The sequence below is a fragment of the Sylvia atricapilla genome, chromosome 7, assembly GCF_009819655.1.
Source record: "Sylvia atricapilla isolate bSylAtr1 chromosome 7, bSylAtr1.pri, whole genome shotgun sequence".
Classification (NCBI taxonomy): domain Eukaryota; kingdom Metazoa; phylum Chordata; class Aves; order Passeriformes; family Sylviidae; genus Sylvia; species Sylvia atricapilla.
The window spans coordinates 11727050-11746380 of NC_089146.1; the positions used below are offsets into that span (position 1 = coordinate 11727050).

At 43.1% G+C, this 19331-nt stretch overlaps 1 protein-coding gene across 1 annotated transcript in view; it reads left to right on the forward strand.

Annotated features, from left to right (window-relative positions):
* The window catches only part of CDK15 (cyclin dependent kinase 15), a 35087-nt gene extending 23056 nt beyond the window's left edge, over window positions 1–12031 (forward strand). The window contains exons 10-12 of the mRNA XM_066322602.1: window positions 3576–3624; window positions 6215–6354; window positions 11787–12031. Coding sequence (XP_066178699.1) covers window positions 3576–3624; window positions 6215–6354; window positions 11787–11896 — 299 coding nt within the window. The 3' untranslated portion in view covers window positions 11897–12031. The remainder of the gene's footprint in view (window positions 1–3575; window positions 3625–6214; window positions 6355–11786) is intronic.
* The last annotated feature ends 7300 nt before the right edge of the window (window positions 12032–19331 follow it).

Consider the following 19331-nt stretch of genomic DNA (forward strand, 5'->3'; position numbering starts at 1 on the left):
ATTTCAAAGAGTGGAGCAATGCATATCTACCTATAACATGACAAACTGAGAGTGAGCTTTACTCCTTGATTTATTGCACAGGCTGAGTCATTAACTTGCCTATGCCATCTAATATCACCTCACAGAGCAGATGCAAGTTTCACACAAGGCCTTTTCAGATGCAGCAATGACTTTCAAATAAAGCCTAGTTTTTCACGTATCTGCAGGCTTTGGTATGCTGAATGAGATTTAGAAGCTTTCCAGAGTCAACCTATGCTCCCAGGTACGGATTTTCAGTGTCTGTTGCGTTTCCAGGATGTCACCAGCAGATGGAGGCAACAAGCAGCAGGCCCTGAAAAGCGAACTCTTCCCGTTACATTTGTGAAAATGCAGATGAAGTCTGCATTCCGAGTGCCTTTTTTTTTTTTTTTTTTTATTTTTTTTTTTTTTTTTTGGGTTTTTTTTTGGGGGGGGTGTTTGGTTTTTTTGTAATCTCACTTTTATGCTTACACATGGGATAGTTGAAAACTGAATTCTAAAACGATAAAATTTTTATTGTCATAACAAACTGCATGTGGCTTTGATCTCAGAGGGAAGAGCAGCACTGTAACTAATGTGCAATGTATGCTAGCCGGGGTGTAGGGAAACTTCCCATCTGTGTGGCAATGGGCACAGCCTGCAGTTTCCAGCCTGCCACACAGACAGAGCTCTGCTCCTGTCCTGAAGCCACAGAGACTTCACTAATGAGAGAAATTTTCTCTGTGAGCCTGCAACCCCACTGCCTTCATCCAGCAGCACTTGGCATCGTCTTTCTCTCTCTTCATCAATTAGGAAAGTTTAACTTTTGTCCTCTGGCTTGCTTGCCTCATTATCAGTTCATTAGCCACTTCCACCTGGGTTTTCAAATAGGAAGGTATTTCCTCATTAGCACACTCTGCCTTGCATAAGGATAGAAAATAACAAACCTAAGTGCTACCTTTCAGATCTACTCATATTGTTAAAAAAAGCCAATCAGCCTTACACAATCCCATCATTTTATGTCTAGATCATAATTATGAGATGATTAAGTCAGTAGTTCGTCCACTTTTTGGAATGATCTAAATATTCTTTATCTCTTACCTCTATGCTACGGAGTAGCTGTTAACAGTGTTTTACAATTTTAGATCGGTCTTAATCTTACAGTAGGGAAAATATTTACTGCCCTGTTTTTACCCTGCTCAACACAATGGGGCCTCGACATTCTCTAAGGATTTGTCTATATGGGGTCAGTCAGGAGATTAATCTGAACTGATTTAATGTGCATTAGTTAACTGCATTAAATCCTTGAGCAGAGACACACTGTTTTCTTGCCCATATCTTCCATTTATAATCAAAGTTCTGTGTACTCAAAGTGGCAAATTTGGCAGTCTTCACTCAAGCTGAATTCTTCACTGAGAGATGTGTTTGGACAGGGACAGGAGTAGTTGGCTTACTGACTCTTACACTATCCCTTGCAGATAATTATTAATCTCCAGTTTACATAAAAGATAAATTTAAGTCTAGAGCCTTGCTCAAGACAGCAAACACTATAATTCAGGTATTCCTCCCAATTCCCAGTAAGCAAGCTGATATTTCTATTTCTAATGTAAAGAAAATCCTATTTCCTCTTTGGAATGTTGATCCTGGAAATTCACTCTGCAAAAACAAAGTGACATTTCACTGAGATGTCATTGAAACATTTTGCCCTGCTGTTACCAACTGAACATGCATTTTTAAAATTCTGTGTTAAACTCACTAAAGAATATTAATGTTAAAAGGCTTCAGTAAAGTACAGTACTTAAGTAATCTTGGCATTTTTACTAAATATTTAATGAAATTGATATATTGTCATAGAATGTCTTCATTTCAGAAATCAATTTTTTCTGATAGAAAGTTACAACATCTGAAAGATTTAGCCAGCTCTGTGAAGAGGCAAAAATTTCTACCTCATATAGATTTTTTTTTTTTTTGCCTTTCCAAACAATTTTAAAAAATGTTTTTTCTTCTATTCTATCTGGAAACTTTACATCTCTAGTCAATATGGGTAATTTATTTCTACACTTTTATTACTTTCAAGAGGGCAAAAAGAAGGAAAGATGATCCAGTGAAAATGTTACTAGTGATCCAAGAAAAAATGTTCTGCCTTATTTGGGAAGGGAGTATTCAAGATGCTAATACATAACTTCTATATGTTAGTGATATTCCAGTGCTCTGGCACATGAACAGCCATGAATCCCATCCAAGGTATATTCCCATTTACTGCTCTAGAAATTACCTTACTACTTGGGTGTAGGAGAACAATTCAATTCTGAACTGTTACTTACCCTGTGATAGACAGGTTTAACAGCCTGCTTGCCTGGTTTAATGGTGCAAGATTGCTGCTGGTAAGGTCAAGGGCTGGAAGTTCAGTCATTTGCACTTTTTCAAGTTGTCTGTGTATCAAGTCAGACGCCGGGTCTGGCACTCTGGAAATGGCCGTGCGGGCAAAGGCCGAGGGGACTCGCACTTTGACTGCAGCAGGCACTCCTGTCCCTGAGTGAAGTGCCTGGTGCCTCCAGGCAGGCAGGGAGGGCAGCTGCTCTTGGAGGGTGCAGCATTAACCCCAAGCAAGCTCTGAGCCTGCTGGTGCTTGCCTCCTGGTGGTCTCACTGCTGTGGGGAATGCTTGTCCAGGCTGAGCTGGAAGAGAGGTCGACACCACCCTTCCTGCTCTCCTTACCATGACTAGAGTGCCACTGTTCATTCTCTGCTGTCAGAAACAGTGCTCAGGAAAATGTAGGTGGGTAGAAATTGCAGCCTTTCTGATGCAAGAAAATCTCTCTGTTGATCAGCTCTATGGGGAAATTTTCCAGGCTTAAGCCATTCATTCATATCTACGTCTGAGAAAATTAATGCTTTACCATAAAAACATTTGAGGAATGTATTCCTCTACATTTACCACAATGTTTAGAAATATGTCCTTGAAAAATATCAGCAAGAGCACAGACTTCACAAAACTGCAAACTCTGCTAAGTTCCAGTCTGATAGAGATCACAACAATCAGTAAGTAAAAAGCCTCCATGAGCATGGTTAACTGGACAAACAACAAACTTAGTGAGAGCTGTGGCCAAGAAGAGAGTGGGATCAAAGTGCCACATCCCCAATCCTACTGCTGCATCCATGTAGAAAAGTCCCATGTACCTGTGGGGGCAGTATGTGAAGCTCAGCAGCCCCTTGGAAAGCCAAGACAATTGCTGGGGATTCAGGCCTGCAAACTTCTTTTTGCTTCCTTTGTGTGAAGGCTTTAGGGACTGCAACTGCTTTTATTGATGTCTAAGCTAAGGCTCGCACTGTAACAGGAGGAGGTCCAAGGCCTATACTCGCAGATATATGAAAGGAAAGGGTTACAGAACTCGAACAGCTTTATTAAGATCAATGCAGGCACTCAAGTCCTATAGGAGTAATGTATATTTATAAATAATAAGATGATAGATTCTATAGGGCCCTTTGAAATTCTGAGCACATTTTTTTTAGGGGCTCAAAGAATGGGATTTGGCTTGATTTTCATTTAATCTTGTGATTGCATATTGCACTTTCTAGAACTGGTTGCTACCAGGAGACCTCAGAGACTCCGAGTCATCTGTGACAGGTAAGCTACCTATAACAGCAATGTCAAAATCGCCTCTGGGTTTATTTGTTTCTTTATGCAATCATTTAACTTGAAATGAGCTCTTTTGGCAAGCTCAGTAAGAGCAGGGTGGCTCTGTAGTAACAAGCAGATCTAACATCAGTTAAGCAACTGATTTTGAGAGATCGCAGCAAAGGTAGACTCATAGTGGGTTTATTATTCTCAGAGGAGTAGTGATTATTCTGAGATAAGCAGTGATTCAATGACTTTGTGTGCAGCTTTTTGTGGGGCACAGTTCTATTGAGAAGGTCGTACTTTCCCAGGCCCTCTTGCCTAGACTGAGGACAGACTTTGCACTGTCCCAATTTTCATTTTTGAAAACAGACTGTAGGAATGTTGCTCAACAGCGGTAAGGAAGACATGCTAGGACAGCATTTTCTTGAGACAATGAAATAATCTTATGATTAGTTAGGAGGGGAAAAAATCACATTCTTAGTGGCCAAAGCTATGAAATGAAGGCCATGGTTACACACACAGCTTGACGAGACACACCAGGACTGCAGAATCACTCCCTAGTGTGCTAAGGGAAGGGAGTATTTTTTCAGGCACTTTTACACTCACACACACATGTGTAAGAAAGTATATATGTATCAGTGAAAGAAATTTATAATCAGACAAAGTGCCCTAAGCTAGCTGAGGGAGTCATTCAAATCAAATCCCCCTAAACTGATTCTGAGGCACACAGCAGGTTTTATAGATACGTAGGAAAAGACAAGACAGGGTCTGTCCTCAAGATTGTGTACAAGAAGATGTCAATAGCCAAATAACCTTTGAGGACATAACCACATTTTTCATTGCTGTTTATTACCTGTTCAGCTGATTGCTTGGGATCCAGCCCTGCTAGGAGGGAAGTGTGCTGTGCTTCAAAGCAGGATTTCCCAGATGCTGCTCTATATAGCTGAACAAACAGGCTAAAGTTTTCAGCAAAGCACAGGTTACTGAAATGCCAGCCATTGTCACGCACAGCTTGAGAAACACAGAAAGCTCAATATGTCCCAAACCCTTATAATGCAGGTCCTGAAACAGAACAAATCCTCTCTCAGCCTGAACAAAGAAGTAAGTATATTCCTTGCAACTGTGCTGTATTGCACTTCTGCTTTTTGGCCAAAGGCCTTTGACAGACCCCATTACACATCATACCAAGCCTAGCACCTCTGTGGCAGAGCTCTGGGCTTCACATGGGCCAGCTCCAGCTCTGCCTTAAAGTCCTGGCGCTGCCAAGGCCAAATAAGTGCCTTGGAATGCGCAGTTTGGGAGAAGGAGAGAGCTGCTCCTCAGCCACTCAGCCATGACTCTCCATGGACAATTAAGAAATCAAAGGGGAGCTCTCCGCAGAGCTTGGCCACCACCAGGAAGCCCGAGCTGTGGTGGGAAACACTGAACTGTGTTGCTGCCCAGTTTGGGAGCCTGCAGCACCAGGGACTGAGGGGGCAGAAGGTCTCCAGTAAGACCCTGCTATGGCAGGGGCAGCTTGTCATGCAGCTCTAGCAAGAGGCCTCAGGCTGGATGCTTTGGCTGCCAGTCCCATCCCTGGTCTCCAAGGAAGCAGGGGCTTCAATGGTTTTGCTGGAGGTGAAAATTCAGCAATTGTCTACTGCAGTGAGGCCAGATACCTTCTACAAATTTTTTTCTGAGTCTCTTTCTCTCTCTCTCTGTCTTGGTGTTTTATCCTCTTCTTTTATATTTTACATTTTATCTCCTCAAAACAAAAATGTCAGCATGTCAAATGTCCTGTATAGGGAGGGGGAGTGCAGGGGCAGGGGGATCCCAGCCCCTGATGTCACTTGGAGGGGAGGCACCACTGGGGGCCATGGGAGGAAGCACAACAAGCCACGCTCTGAAGCTGAAATGTGATCAGAACAAACAAACAAAGTAAAAGCTGTAAAACTAAATTACTATTTTTATTTGTTTCCTTGTTGGTTTGTTTTCACTCTTTCACTTCCTTGTCCCCAGCTGTGTTCTCTTCTAGAGAGGCATTGATATTTGCTGGGCATGGAGCATATGTGTATTACATTTATTTTAAGGACTCATCCTGAGAAACAGATTCTTCTCTGTAAATCCCCAACGCATTTTACAACCAGCTGAACTATGGGTACTGGGGTAGAAGAAGAGGAGATGGTATTTTCTTTAGGTTTATTAGGTTTGACCTCAGTTCTTCTCAGTGGGCCAGTCATGTTATTTTCTACATTTGGATTGTCACTGTAAACTGGTACCACCAAACTCTGATATTATAGTTACAACATGTAAAATATAGTCTCCTCAGCATCATTTCCCCTTTCACTTACAACCTTCTTTTTAAAAAAAAGAAATTTGATTTCAAAATTTGTCTGTAAACATGAGTTTGAGCTGAATTCCTGGATAGATATACCCCTACATAGTGAAACTCAGATGGAAAAACAAATGTCCTGTATATAGCTGGGATGGATTTATCTAGCTTCCCTGCGTTCCTCCACTATCTTCACCTCAAGCTGAGAAGGGCTGGGTCATGTTCTGGTTCCAGCTTTCTGGCTTGTCCTCATCTCCTGTTCAATTTTTTCCTCTGTTTTCCTAGGATGAGCAGGGTGCCAGCAGCAGAGAATTTGGCCTCCAGGATGCTCACAGCCTTCCCTCAAGGCCGAATCTCTGCACAAGACGCACTTCTTCATGGCTTCTTCAGCCCTCTGCCCCCTCAGCTCTATCAGGTTCCTGCTGGTAAGTTAACTCTCAATTTCATCTCGCCAAGAAAGACCTGCTGCACATTCTATTTACTGTGGGTTTCCTCTCTATTTTGAAGATCTCTCCCATTCACCTGGATGTCTCTCTTTTCTGCCTGCACTCCCTCCCCACTCCTATATGCTGCAAAGTTTACATCCCATGGCACATCTGATAACTTTCTTGTTTTTCTGTTTTCTTCTGCTTGACCACTGTGTTAATACTAGAAGAGGACCTTGATGGGCTGCTACCATGGTCCATCTGCAAAGCAGAGGTGTGTATGCTTGGACAGGTCATCTCTCCCTCATTCTGTAACCCCAAGGGCCTGGACATTTCCGCAGCTCACACTGTGAGTTCAGTGTAACTCACCCACTGGTCCCTCCTGATGTCCTGAATTCCCATCTGCTCAGCATGGTGTGCTAGCCCCAATTCCCTTGGACTGCTCCTCCCGCTTCCTTTTGATGTTGAGACAGCTGTTCCTTGTGCCCTGTCACACCAGCTCTCCCTCAGTTTTACCTGCTTTGTTTTCTTCTTCCCTTGCTCCCTTCTCTTAAGCACACAGCTGCTCACACAGTTGTGCCTCTCCTGGCCTGAGCTGACAATAAACACAGGGTCTCTCAAGCTGCAGTTCTGCTCCTCAGTAGGAAAAGCTCCCTCCTATTGGGCTGCAGGCCAAAGGGACCTTGCATTCCTCCTTGCCTCCTGGGCACCCTGTACACTAGTTAGTTTGGCAGTGTTCTTTAAGATGAGGGCAATTAAGAAAAAGCCTTCATGGACTGTGTTGTCAAGCTGTTGGAAAACCAAATTTCTGGCTCCTGCGACACATCCCAAGTGGAGGAGCAGCCAGCTAGCATCTCTCCCAATCCCCCAAACTGCTGCCCTTCAGAAGGTGCTCTGTGTGTGTATGTGCTTGAGTGAGAGACATCTGCATTCCTTTTCTGTTCACCCAGCCACAGAGCACAAATCTACTTTGACACTTTTAGAAAAATGAAAAGATGGAATCTCGCAGGAGCCTGCCTGTGCCGGGGGGGGAGGAGGGGAGCACGCACAGCAGGAGGGAAGTTGACTTTTCTTTATACATATAGGGTTTTTTCCATGCAGAGTTTAAATTATGCCTGATAAAAGGAGTTTCGTGGATGTTTCAGTTCTTTCAAACCCTCCTGGCTTCCTCCCAATTAAATGAGGTTTGTCAAAGCCACAGGGCTCTGCTGCTGCCAGAGAGGCGGACAAGCACTTCCCGCAGTGACATCTCCAATCCCCAAGGGAGAAGATGAAAGTGTCAGTGCTGAGAGAGAGAGGGAGAGAGAGAGAGTGGAAAAAAACAGGTACAGAGACAGACAGTGTGAGAGAAAGGGAGAGAGTGAGGAGAAAGAGAAGGAATGAGAAAACAGATTGGCATAATGTGTCAATCTCTCCAATATGCTGCCAGCGAGGGGACAGATTGATTTCACCTGGGTTTAGGCACCATCCCATATTTATTATCCCCCATATTGCAGCAAGAAGTACCTTGTGGACAGGAAATTGCATGGCGTTATCATAGCAACCAATGTGTTGAGAACAGAATCAAAGTGCACAGGGCTGAAACAAGTACAGTATGATCATGCAAGACCATATTCATGAGTGACTCATTAAGCCTGAAAAATTTAGACAATTCTGAATAATTCCCCATGTAGCCATTCCTATTGCCATAATTGTTTAAGACATTTGCTCTCTTGTGTCACTTTGGCATAACATTATTTTGGAATTTAACTGTATCATTTTAAAATTCTTGTTGCTATGATAACAGTGCAGATTTTAAATATATTCTGTTCCCACTTTGTTCTGGGGGATGCTGGCTATTAGTTACCATCCTCTGAAGGGGAAAGTTAAAGCAGAAGGGCAAAGAATGATCTGGAGATGAAAGGTGAAAGGAGAGGGGGTTGATCCAAGGTGTGTGAGAGAGTAAGAGGGAAACAACATTTGAAAAAATAAAAGGTTGTAATATGAAATTATTCTCTGTTTTTATGAAATAATTGTATCCATAACTGTCCTTTTAATAAGTTGTTATGACAAGCTGGAATCTTGAAAAACAGAGAATGTTTTTCAAAGGTCAGTTCCTGGGAAAAAATAATTGGAGAAATCACTGTTTCGAAGTTAAGTGCTCCTCCAAATAGCATGCTGCTGATTACTGGGGGAATGTTAATGATTAGAGGCCAGCTGCTGCCTCTGGGAAGGGGGAGAGGGAGCACAGGGCCCTTTACTTCCTGGAGGCCAGCTTCTAGAGAGTGGAACAGGTTGCTGTTGCTATGCTCACCTGAGTGCAGCGTGCTAGAGAAAGGATTAGCCCCCACTCTAAGGGAGGAGGAAGACTCTCTGTCCTCTGAGTAGAGCTGGCCCACAGAAGGGCCTCACCTACAGCTGCTCACTCCTGTGCCTCTGGCTCTAGGAGGGGATTACTGAGGCTTGGGTTCAAACCTCGCTCATCATCTTGGTGGCCTTAATTCCTACATGTGCCATTAGTACCTCTGTATATTAAAACAGAGAGAGGTGCAGGAGTTTCCTCAGCTTCCCTTCAGTGTGGCTAGTAGCCTAAGGGGTGGCAGTGAAGACATTTGTAAAACTGATGCATTTCCTGTCCTTTTTCTGGCCAGAGCCAATGCTGAGACAATTATCTTTGTGCAGTGCAGCCCTGCACTGCAGCAGCTCTGATAAAACTTCAGTCTAACCCTTTGCCACTTGCTAAAGCAGAATGTTTGCTGTCCAATTAATCCCTCCTGGAAGAAAGATGAGATCCTTCAATCAAGAAAGCATGAGCTGTGCTCTCAACTCAGTGTCAGTCCTGAAGTGCAAAGGGCCTTCTGAGGAGGCATCTCACTCTGTTGTCAGACAGGTCAGACACAGTGACAGTTGCAGCTTATTATTCTTAGTTATAGATTTGAGTTATTTTCCCTCTCTTTTGCCCTCCCATGCTTCAGAGCAGGCTTGCAAGCAGAGATGGTAAGCAGTGGGATTTGGGGTTATGAACAGTGCACTCCCAAGAAAACACTGCAAGAAGAGCTCTGGCCAAACCACACAGGCACAGGGGCCAGGGAGGCCTGAGCTGGCAGCTCAGATCCTTTCCCCACTGGACCATTGTCCAGTTTCAGTAGAGACCTTTCTCTCAGTGTAGGAGATGTTCAACCCTGGATGTACCCTCAGCACAGCAGTTAGTAAATTCCAGTACATTCCAATTCCATGAGGAGGATTGTGTGTTGTATGGATGTGATCCTGGCTTTGACTAGGATGTACTTGCTCTTTTGGGGTACAATTGGTCTCTAATTGTTACCTCCCCCAACAACACAAAACCAGTGCACCAGGTGATGAAGACACTGTACCATTTCTCCTGAAACAGCCCACTCCACAGCCTTTCAGAGACAAGGAGGAGGAGGAGGGAGGCCTGATGTTGACAGTCATTTTAATGTCTGTTGTATCTAAACTAAGACAAAGCAAGTAAGCAAGTGTGGGCAATGAGGAGGTTAAGGCTGTAAGCCATTGCCTACCAAAAATCTCATTACTGTTGGGATTAGCTAGCACTGGTAAACGTTATAGCAGGGGACATATAAAGACAAGCTGGCTTCTGACCCCCTTGTTTGGGTTGGCTGGTTTCCCTAGCTTCTCCTACATAGTTAAAAGATTTATACAGTCACTTGATTTCTTTTTACCACTCTGCTTTGTGACCTATGTACGCAGCAAATAGATATCCTTCACTGCATCTAGAGAGTTCCTAGTAGGTGTATGAATCTGGTTTATAATGTATCTTAATACAGGAATAAACCAAAGCTGGTGGTGAGCAGGAAATCAGCTGCCCATTCTAAGCCAGAAGTATTCTTACCTGTGAGGTGATACAAAAATCTTCCCTTAACTCAGGAAAACCACCTCTCACTTCACCTGGTGTGAACCCCACAGTGGTGAAAGATCTGCTTGCCTTCATACTGACAGGACATTAAAGTTTTGTATTCTGTCATTAAGCCACCACCCTAGGAAAGAGCTGTTGCAACATCACAGCAGATGCTTGCCAAGTGCACAGGACTCTGGACGTGTTGGCCTATTTAAGCTCTTCCCCACATGCTATCCTGGAGCAGGCATTGTGCTGGGCACTGTTTAGGAGCAGAGGGCAAAAGGGAAGATGGGAAAAGAAGGAAAATTTCCTTTGCTCAGTCCCCAGCTCCTGCTCTTGCAAAAGCAACTAACGCAAAGTTTGGCCCACATGACTTGTGGAAACAAAGTCCTACAGACATGGATCAAATGCTCTGACTCCCATTGATCTCAGGCCAGAGGATCTCTATAAAGGTCTTATTGTTCAGGGAGACAAACCACTCTTGGGGGAGTGCTGATAATACCGTTGGTGGAGGCAGACACTATTGCATCAGAGGTTAGCAGATGTTTTTCTGTATTTTGTCTAATTACAAGTTATAGCTGAGGTTTCTTTAACTTCCATTTTCCCTTTAACACTCTTAAATGCAAATCTGAAAAGATTTAGTTGTCTTGCTTGCTGTGAAAGACATCCAGACTGGAAGTCTCACATAGTAGTTTCCCATCCTCGGGTGCACTTCTGACTTCACCCAGTTATCAGCAGAGAAGAGTAAATGGGGACGTAGTGATCAGGTTTCTAAGGCACAAAAGTTTGAGATTGTGACAGCAAGCAACCATGAGCGTAGGAACTCAATTAGCCTGAAAGACAACTATCTCATTATCTTTCCCAAAATGATATAAATACATAAGAATATAAAAATTTAAAATAAACTCTCTATTGACTGTCTAGATGACTGAATTTCACTGCTCAATTTCTTTAAACACCCACTTTGGTATTTATTTATTCTAAGCGTGAAGCAGCTACGATAATTAGACTGTCAGATTTGGTAAGTTAATGAGGAGTCACTGGAGTGGAAGGTTTTGCATTTGTGAGATTGCTGAAGGAGAGAAGCTCCGTGCCTTCGCTCTATCTCTTTTTTCTTTTTCTTTTTTTCCCCTCTGCTGGGTGGGAAGGAGAGAGCTTGGCAGTGCACAGATCCATTTGAATCCTTTTGATTAGCGTGTTACATTCCTACCACTGTTCTACCAAATAGTATTTTGCTGGTTGCTCCAAGAAAAAGAAAAAGAAAAAGAAAAAGAAAAAGAAAAAGAAAAAGAAAAAGAAAAAGAAAAAGAAAAAGAAAAAGAAAAAGAAAAAGAAAAAGAAAAAGAAAAAGAAAAAGAAAAAGAAAAAGAAAAAAACATAGATGAGATTTCTAGAGAAGAGTGTCTAGATTAAAGAAATAATTTTCCGAAAACAATCAGAAGGAATGCAGCTGTGAGACATAGGATCCTGAATTAGCTTGTATTGTGGTTAATGTCACAGGAGAGCATTAAGAGAGAAGCACAATGAAGGAAAAGGACCCTTTTGTAGCATTCTCTTTAACCTGATTTTTTCACAGGACAATCAGTGCTCACAGTTCCAGGGGTGAGACTGCAACCTGAAATGTGTGACCTGTTTGCATCTTACCAAAAAGGCCGTGTCTCAGGAGGTTCGAGCAAGTTTTGGTAGAAACCACGGATGATTGAATAATCCTTAGGTAAGCGTGCAGTTGCCATTGTCAAAGCTGCTGCCATCACCCTTAGCACATTAATTCCTTCATGTATTGAAGGTGGGAAATAGATCTGATACTCAGGGCTGGATGACTGCATTTCAGGCTGAGAACAAAGTGGGAAATCTCATATTTAGAGAGAAGAGATCAGCAAGCCAGTGGCCCCCAGTGAACAATGGTATCATGGGAGGTTTGAATTTGTTTTGTCATATTGCCAAGTCTCAGACCAGTGCCCTTTCCTCTGATGCCTCCCCAGTCAAAGTATTGCTTCATTTCCCCACTGCTTAAACTGACCAAATTGCTTTGTTCTCCTTTGTCCTTGCCTACTGAGTTCACATTTCATAGCTTACTTGTTTTGATTTCACACACATTGGAACCTGAGCAGAGCTAGGCAAAATCTCCTTATCTTGTAATATCCTTGGTTTTAATTAATCACTACCTTATTTTCACACTTCAAAATGATGCTTCAACATCAATATTTTTCATGTTTTTGTTACAGAAGACCAAAAGCTCACTTAAAATCACTGTTATTGAGAGAAAATACCAGAAAAATATCTTTCTATTATATCCTGTGTCTTTGTTTACTTTGTGCATTTGTTAGCAGCATGTGTTCTGTCAGTGTCACCGCTGGGTCTGTGCTTGCAGGGCAGACCTGGAAACTGATTCTGAGGCCAAATTAATTTGCCTTGTTGTCTGCCAAGCTAAGAGGCAACCTTAGGATAGCAGGACACACCTCAGCTACCGTCTGTGCTTTCAAATGTATGTAGATGGCAAGTACTTGCTATAGGATCAGGTCCCAGCACTCAGTGCCTGGTCTCGCTGCCTCTCTACCCCTTCTGCCCTCATCATGTAGACAACAGCAGGCAGAGAGGCCAGCCTGGAATCCTTTTAAGAAAGACCTGACATTGCCAGCGCTGTGACCAGACAGGGTTTTGGAAGCAGCCTGAATGCCTTCCCTGCTCACCTGCTCAGCTGAGTGCAGACAGGATGGCTGCTCCCTCTCTGTGATCAGAGAGGAACTAATCCTGCCAGAAAAGCTGGCTGTCAGTTCCACTAAGGCTTCTGGGACAACTCACTTGAGGGGGGCACTCATGCATCAGTGTTCAATGAACTTGGATTTGGCCCATTTTAAGTACATCATTTAAAATAGTGAAAACTCGCAACTAGTAGGAGAGACTCCTAAACATTTTTTAATACATTAATCTGGCCTCAAAATTATTTTGTCCCTTTTTTTTTTTTAGCTGCTTACAAAGCATACTAAACAATGTTGAATGTAAACTCAACTTTTCTTCTGCAGTTCATTGCAGGAAAACATCCTATATGTGATGGTGTTCATATTATTAATCCTTTTTTTTTTTAAAAAAGGCATCTGGAATCAGACATGCAAGCAAGGTTATAAATGAAAGAGTATTTTTTTGTCATTTTAATAGGCTACCAATGGAAAGCAGAGGGTTCTGTATGCTTTTTCAAATCTAATGAGAGGTAGATATGCATCTAAAGCACAACAGCCTCATCCTGGCACATGAGAGAATGGAATTTCCTGGGAACATAATGAACCTGGCCAGCTTTCCTTCATTTGCCAACCTAAGTTCCAAAAATAGACAAAACCAAAAAACTAAACATACCAGGCTCCATCTTGAATCCATGGGCCCTGAGCAAAACAGCAAGGGACAAAACATCATCACAGGCTCCTCCTTGTTCTCTTTCTGGTTTCAGGAAAAGATGAGATACTGTCAGTCGTCTATCCCAGGGTGATATATACTCCATGCCAACACTCCACCCATTTTCTACTCTATTCCACCCACCACTTTCCCTCTACCTGCTGAGGAGGAACATATGGGTCATTGGAATCTGCTACTGTTCTCATTCTGCCTCTCAAAATAAATATTCAGATAACTAATGCTGTGCCTCCTACATGTACGTGATATTGTACCAGCTAAGGGTAGTCGAATCTTCAGGAAGAGAAGAGCCTGTTTTAAAACAACTTTTAACAAGCAGAGTGACTGAAGGCACTGGCCCTGTAGAATATTTGTAATTAGGATTTATTTTTCTTTTTGATTCAGGATTTAAGCCATGGATTTTTAACCTAATAGAATTCTTCTGCCATAGGTGCAGATTGTACCCTTGCTTACACCAAAGACCTTTGAAATAACTCCTTATGTTGACAAAATGAAGAAAAATCTTTGACATTATGAAACAAGGACACAGTTTGAGGGTTGGGGTGTGTGTTTTTAGAAGTCACCTTTCAGGAGAAGAGAATGAAATTGTGCAGATGTCCTGCCTTTTATTTTTCAGAAAGCAATGTCAGAATGATTGACTTGGCAACGAAGATGTAACAGCACAGTCTGCACGCTGGACTTGCAGAACATACTCAGCCATGTGTCACTTAATAGAGAGCTCCCTGGACCAGAAGATCGATGTACAAACAGGACAGATGGGGACTGACAATTGAAAGAATGCAGAGGCTCATCCAAGGCTTACAGAGACCTGTCATTCCTGGGGTATGCCTACAATCTCCTTCAACAAAAGAGCTCCTGAGGGAAGGAGGGGATTAGTCAAAAGTTGAGTGAGGTCTCCAGGGAAGATGGTTTCTTGGATTGAGTTGTCAACAAAAGGAATTGTTTAAGACTATTTGTTATAATTTCCTAGAGGGAGCTTCTGCCATTACTAACAGGATTACCAGCATACTGGTTCCACACCAGCAGAGCATTAGACATGTGCATTGCAGACTGGTTGCTTAGAGCTGAATTCAGGGGTCTTATACAGCATCCCAAATGTGTGCAGGTGTTGGTGAGCAGAGGGGAGATGGCAGAGAATTTAAGATGCAGCCAAATGCAGTCCATTTTTGGTCCAGCTGTTGCAGAGAGTCCTGGCTCATTAATTAGTTTCCACAGTGTTTTAATTTCCTTGATCTCAAGGCTGCTGACAGACTATGAGAAGGAAAGCTAGTCTGAGGTGAGTGCTGATGGGGATACATGGGGAAATCAGAGACCTCTTTCCCAACTGCAGTTACCGTGAAAATTTCTTATAGAATTCTTCCTGGAAGAATTGGGAAAGCAAGTAATTTACTGTGTTCAAGTACTAGTCTGCTTGGTTTCAGTTCTTAGATGCTTTTTCTTAGCTCTGGGACATAGCAACCAGTAGCCTTGGTGTAACCTTACAGCACATCTGGAAAGAAAAGACAAAGATAAATCACTGAGGTGCAGACATACAAACCTTCTTGAATATTTTTATTTATCTGAATAGTGTCACTGGCGTGATTGGGAGAACTTCTCTGAGCAAGAATTATGCAGAGCATTGAGGCACTGGAACAAAACCAGTCAAGGAGCTATGGGTGGAAGCCATAAAACAGCTGAAAATTGAGCTTTTAGTGAAAGAGAGCTGCATCTCCAGCCCCACTCCAGTCCATCGTTTACCAAACACACACTGCGGATCTGGGCAGGAAGGAGCAGGACTGTTTATGTTCCCCTTTGCCCTTGCTACAGACATAACTTCAGGAATGCATAGATTAGCTACATGAAAGGGGACACAGACTATCTGCAGGCACTGCTCACTTAAGAGGACAAGATTTTCCTTAGGTTAGGAAATTCTCGGCCTTGATAAAAATGTCCCAAAAGTCTTTCCACCTCTAGATTGCATGGACTTGGATCTCTCAAACATTAGCCACTCTCAGTGACCTGACCTCCCTTTGCAATACTGAACTGAGCAAGCTGTACATGATGCCCAAGTTGGGATAGGGGTTGTTTTGCATTCCTTTTGCATTCTTGGAGATGTCTGGACTAAGAGCAGTGAAGAAGCAGGATCTCCAGGGCCTGCAGTGGGAGGGTTGTGGCTGAATGTCTGCTCCTGATTGAGACCAACTAAATGCTCAAGATACATTAAGTGAAAGGATTTGTTATGCATGGGCAGTGAGGGATCTAATGATGGGAACTGAGTCACTTTTCCTCATGGTGTATCCAGAGCATCAATTTTAAATTTCTTCTGCCCTGGAGCAGTGGGACAGAATGGCTTTGCTGTTTTACATAGCTGCCACCCCATAATGGCCATGCCATTGCTATATTTAGCCATATGCTAAGTTGCCAAAGAGTCAAATGACACCTTTTAATTCTGTATCTAGAGGGGCAGAAAGCCAGGAAGTCCCTGGATATGCTGCAACCCAGCAGTCTTCTGTTCATTAACTCAACGTTGTAGGCCCAATGCCTAAAACATGTCAGATCAGAGAGAAACTGACTCTGAACCACTCCTCTTCTCCACTCAATTTACATCAGGATTACTGATCTCAGTAGATTTTCCATCCCCTGGCCTGCACAATCTCTGGGGCAACAGCTTTCGGGGAAAATGGATGTAGTGTTATAATGAGTCAGAAAGAGTAAGTAACAAGAAACATGTCTGAATTCATGCACCAAGTTAGTGCCACCCAAAAAGGCAGTTCTGCTTCCCCCATGTCTCTCCCAGCTTCAAGCTTTACAGTCTTTCTTTTTTTTCTCTGGTTTTGTAAGCCCTTGAAGAACTGATTTAATTCACTAAACAGATGGAAGACTATGGACTCTTTCGCTGAGTTAGTTTTTCATTGTTTGAGTGAGCTGCATCAGATTATGCAGGGAGAAAAGTACCAGACTTCATCCATGGATGAGTGTGGAGTAGGAAAGGAGGAGGTGGAAAAATCCATAAAGTTTGTATTCTCTTATGTCCAGCCTGCTCACATCTAGTTCCTGTGGGGTGATCATCCCGTCACATTTCAATGTCTGTTGCTGTTTTGAGATAATAACTGAACAGGTTTTGGCAAGTAAGTGTTCAATACTGCAGTCATTTATGTGGGCCCGTGTCAAATTCAAATGTTGAACACCTCACAAAAAAGTCCCAGACATGGGCAGAAAGGTGCAGGACTGGCCTTTCTTTTTTTTCTTCTCCAGAAAATACTTCCTTTTGGCAGGGGCAGGATGCCTTGGTAAAGAAGGTGAGAGTTTATAAAGTGCATGTAAATGGAGATCATTGTGCTTAAGTGTCATCAAACTGTTTCTTCTCACCAACTAATAAAAAACCAAAACCAAATCTGAGGTTTTTGAGAAATCCTTTAACATCGTCCTTTATGTAAAGAGAATTTAACATCAGACTTAAATATTTGCTTTAAAAACATCTGGAAGTAAATGAAATTACTTCTTTCCCAGGCCAGGATTCTGTTTTGTTTCAGCCCAGAGCAAGTTTGTTGGCCAAATTATATATGCCCGAGAAAAGATCCAAGGGCTTTAAAAGTAGCAAACCCCTTTCTGTAACGGTGCAAGTGGGCAATGCTCTTTAAAGTGTGTGTGGGGGAGGGAAATGCCAGGAAAATCCCCCTCACAAGCCAGAACTGCATTTGGGGAGCCCAGATGAAAGCCCTGATGTGGGTCATGTGACAGGTGTCACTTCAGTAATGATATTGGGGCAGAGATAAAAGTCCTCGCCGGCTGGTCATGTGACATCGCTTCATTACTGGCACAGCAGGTGGTCGGAGAGACTCAATGCCTTTATTTTTTATTATTTTTTAATTTTTTTTATTCTGTGATAATGAGAAAATGTTTAAACTTCCATCCCTCTGTTTAAACACTTCTTCATGCTGACAGCAGCAGGAGATCCCTTGATCAGCTGTCAGATGGGAAAGTGCAATTTTTCTGGAAAGTAAACAGCGTGTTTGCCAGTTGGAAATCATTTTCTGTTTGTTGGGACTGCTAGTCGCGGTGTGATGGAGCCATGTCACAGCATCTGACAACTCGGGAGTGGGGAATAGAAAACAGGCTGAGAAATGGGGATTAGACTCTGCCTCTGATAACAGCAGCTTGAGATTTTTGACACTTCGTTATTGTTATTGTGTGGAAAAAAACGCAACTTACGGGTATCTATGAAACTTTTAAAGCAGCAGCTCCGTGCCAGTGTGAATGTGTGGGACCTCCTAAAAGAAGCTCCTGCATTTTAATGGAAACTTTCCTAGGAGAAAAGCAAAAAGGACACAAAGAACTGAGTAGGTGTGGAGATGTGTGGGGGTGAAGATGGTCAGAACTCTTTCCTGGCTTGCAAGAAGAAACAAAAAAAGTCTTTTTATTAGAAAACTTTACGTGGTTGTGATGTCATGTAGGCTTGGGTAATGCACTGGGAATTTCAGGTAAGAAGAGGAAGGCAAATGTGGTCACTGGCCCATGCAAAAGAGCTCCACCCCACCCTGAGCCTAGCTGAAATCAGAGGTGTTATGGTCTTCTTCCGAAGTACCTTGGAACCCAACTAAGTTAACTTTAAATGCTAATCACATTTTTTTTTAATTTTTCTGTCAGGCAAATACCCTCTCGAAGTCAATTCCTGTTGAGAAAAAGGAGATACAGATATTATACACATAATTCTAATTAAAATTAGAGCTTGTATGCGAAGCAATACACAACATTTTTCCTAGGCAGACACAGACAACATTTTATGTGCACAATCAACAAATCAACCTGATTTCAACACCGGGAAAATTAATTACTCAGAGCACGGCTCGAATCACGTAAAAAATATCCGCAACAATTACGTTACATGAAATCCTTGGTAGCCTCCCAGCAAATGCTTTCCTCTGTTGGCTGCGCTGCATTCTGCCTCTTCCTAAAGATCCCAAATAAAAGCTTCCTGCCTGTTCCAGCGGCCGGTATCTCACCCGCACCCCAGAAGCCCTGGAGCCGCTGCACTGGCTTCAGCGGCAGCTCTGCTGGGGCCGCTGGGGCTGGGGCGGCTGCCCGGCTGCCATCAGGGGCCGGGCCCGACCAGCAGCAAAAACCATCCCAAGCGAAAAGATCAGATCAGAATCTGACCCGTTGTTAGCAGTCATTAAAAAACATTGCACTTTTAATAGGAGCTTATTCAATTAGCAGACTAACAGGCTCCATCAGATAAACTGGGGATTTCCCTGGGAATCTGAGTCACATACGATGAAGCTGTTCTGCACAGTAGGTTAACCCTCTCCCTGCAGAACCAGCATGAAGAGGCCAAATCCCAGGAAACGGCTTATTTTTGGGTTTTTGAGGGAGAAGAAGGAGGCCTCCACTGTGCCTCGAAGCCCCCGGAGGTGCCAGCGCCGAGTGAGTCACACACGCTGGAAGGACCCAGGAGGATCATGGCACCAAACCCACTGCAGACAGGAGACTCGCCTGATCTCCGATAAACACGCTGACATTTGGCAGCCTGACAGCTTCACAGTCCCATAAGAGGCTTCCTAATTAGAGCCTGGGTGAGAAATAATCCACAACTTGAAGTTTGTCTCTAGCTTCCTTGCTGTACTTTTTTTTCTCCTTCCTTTTTGTGCCTTTTTTCCCTTTTCAGTGTTTTCTCTCACACATTCTCAATACATCCCCCTCCCCGCCGGCGGAAGCTGTTTGAAACACCAAGCAGGAT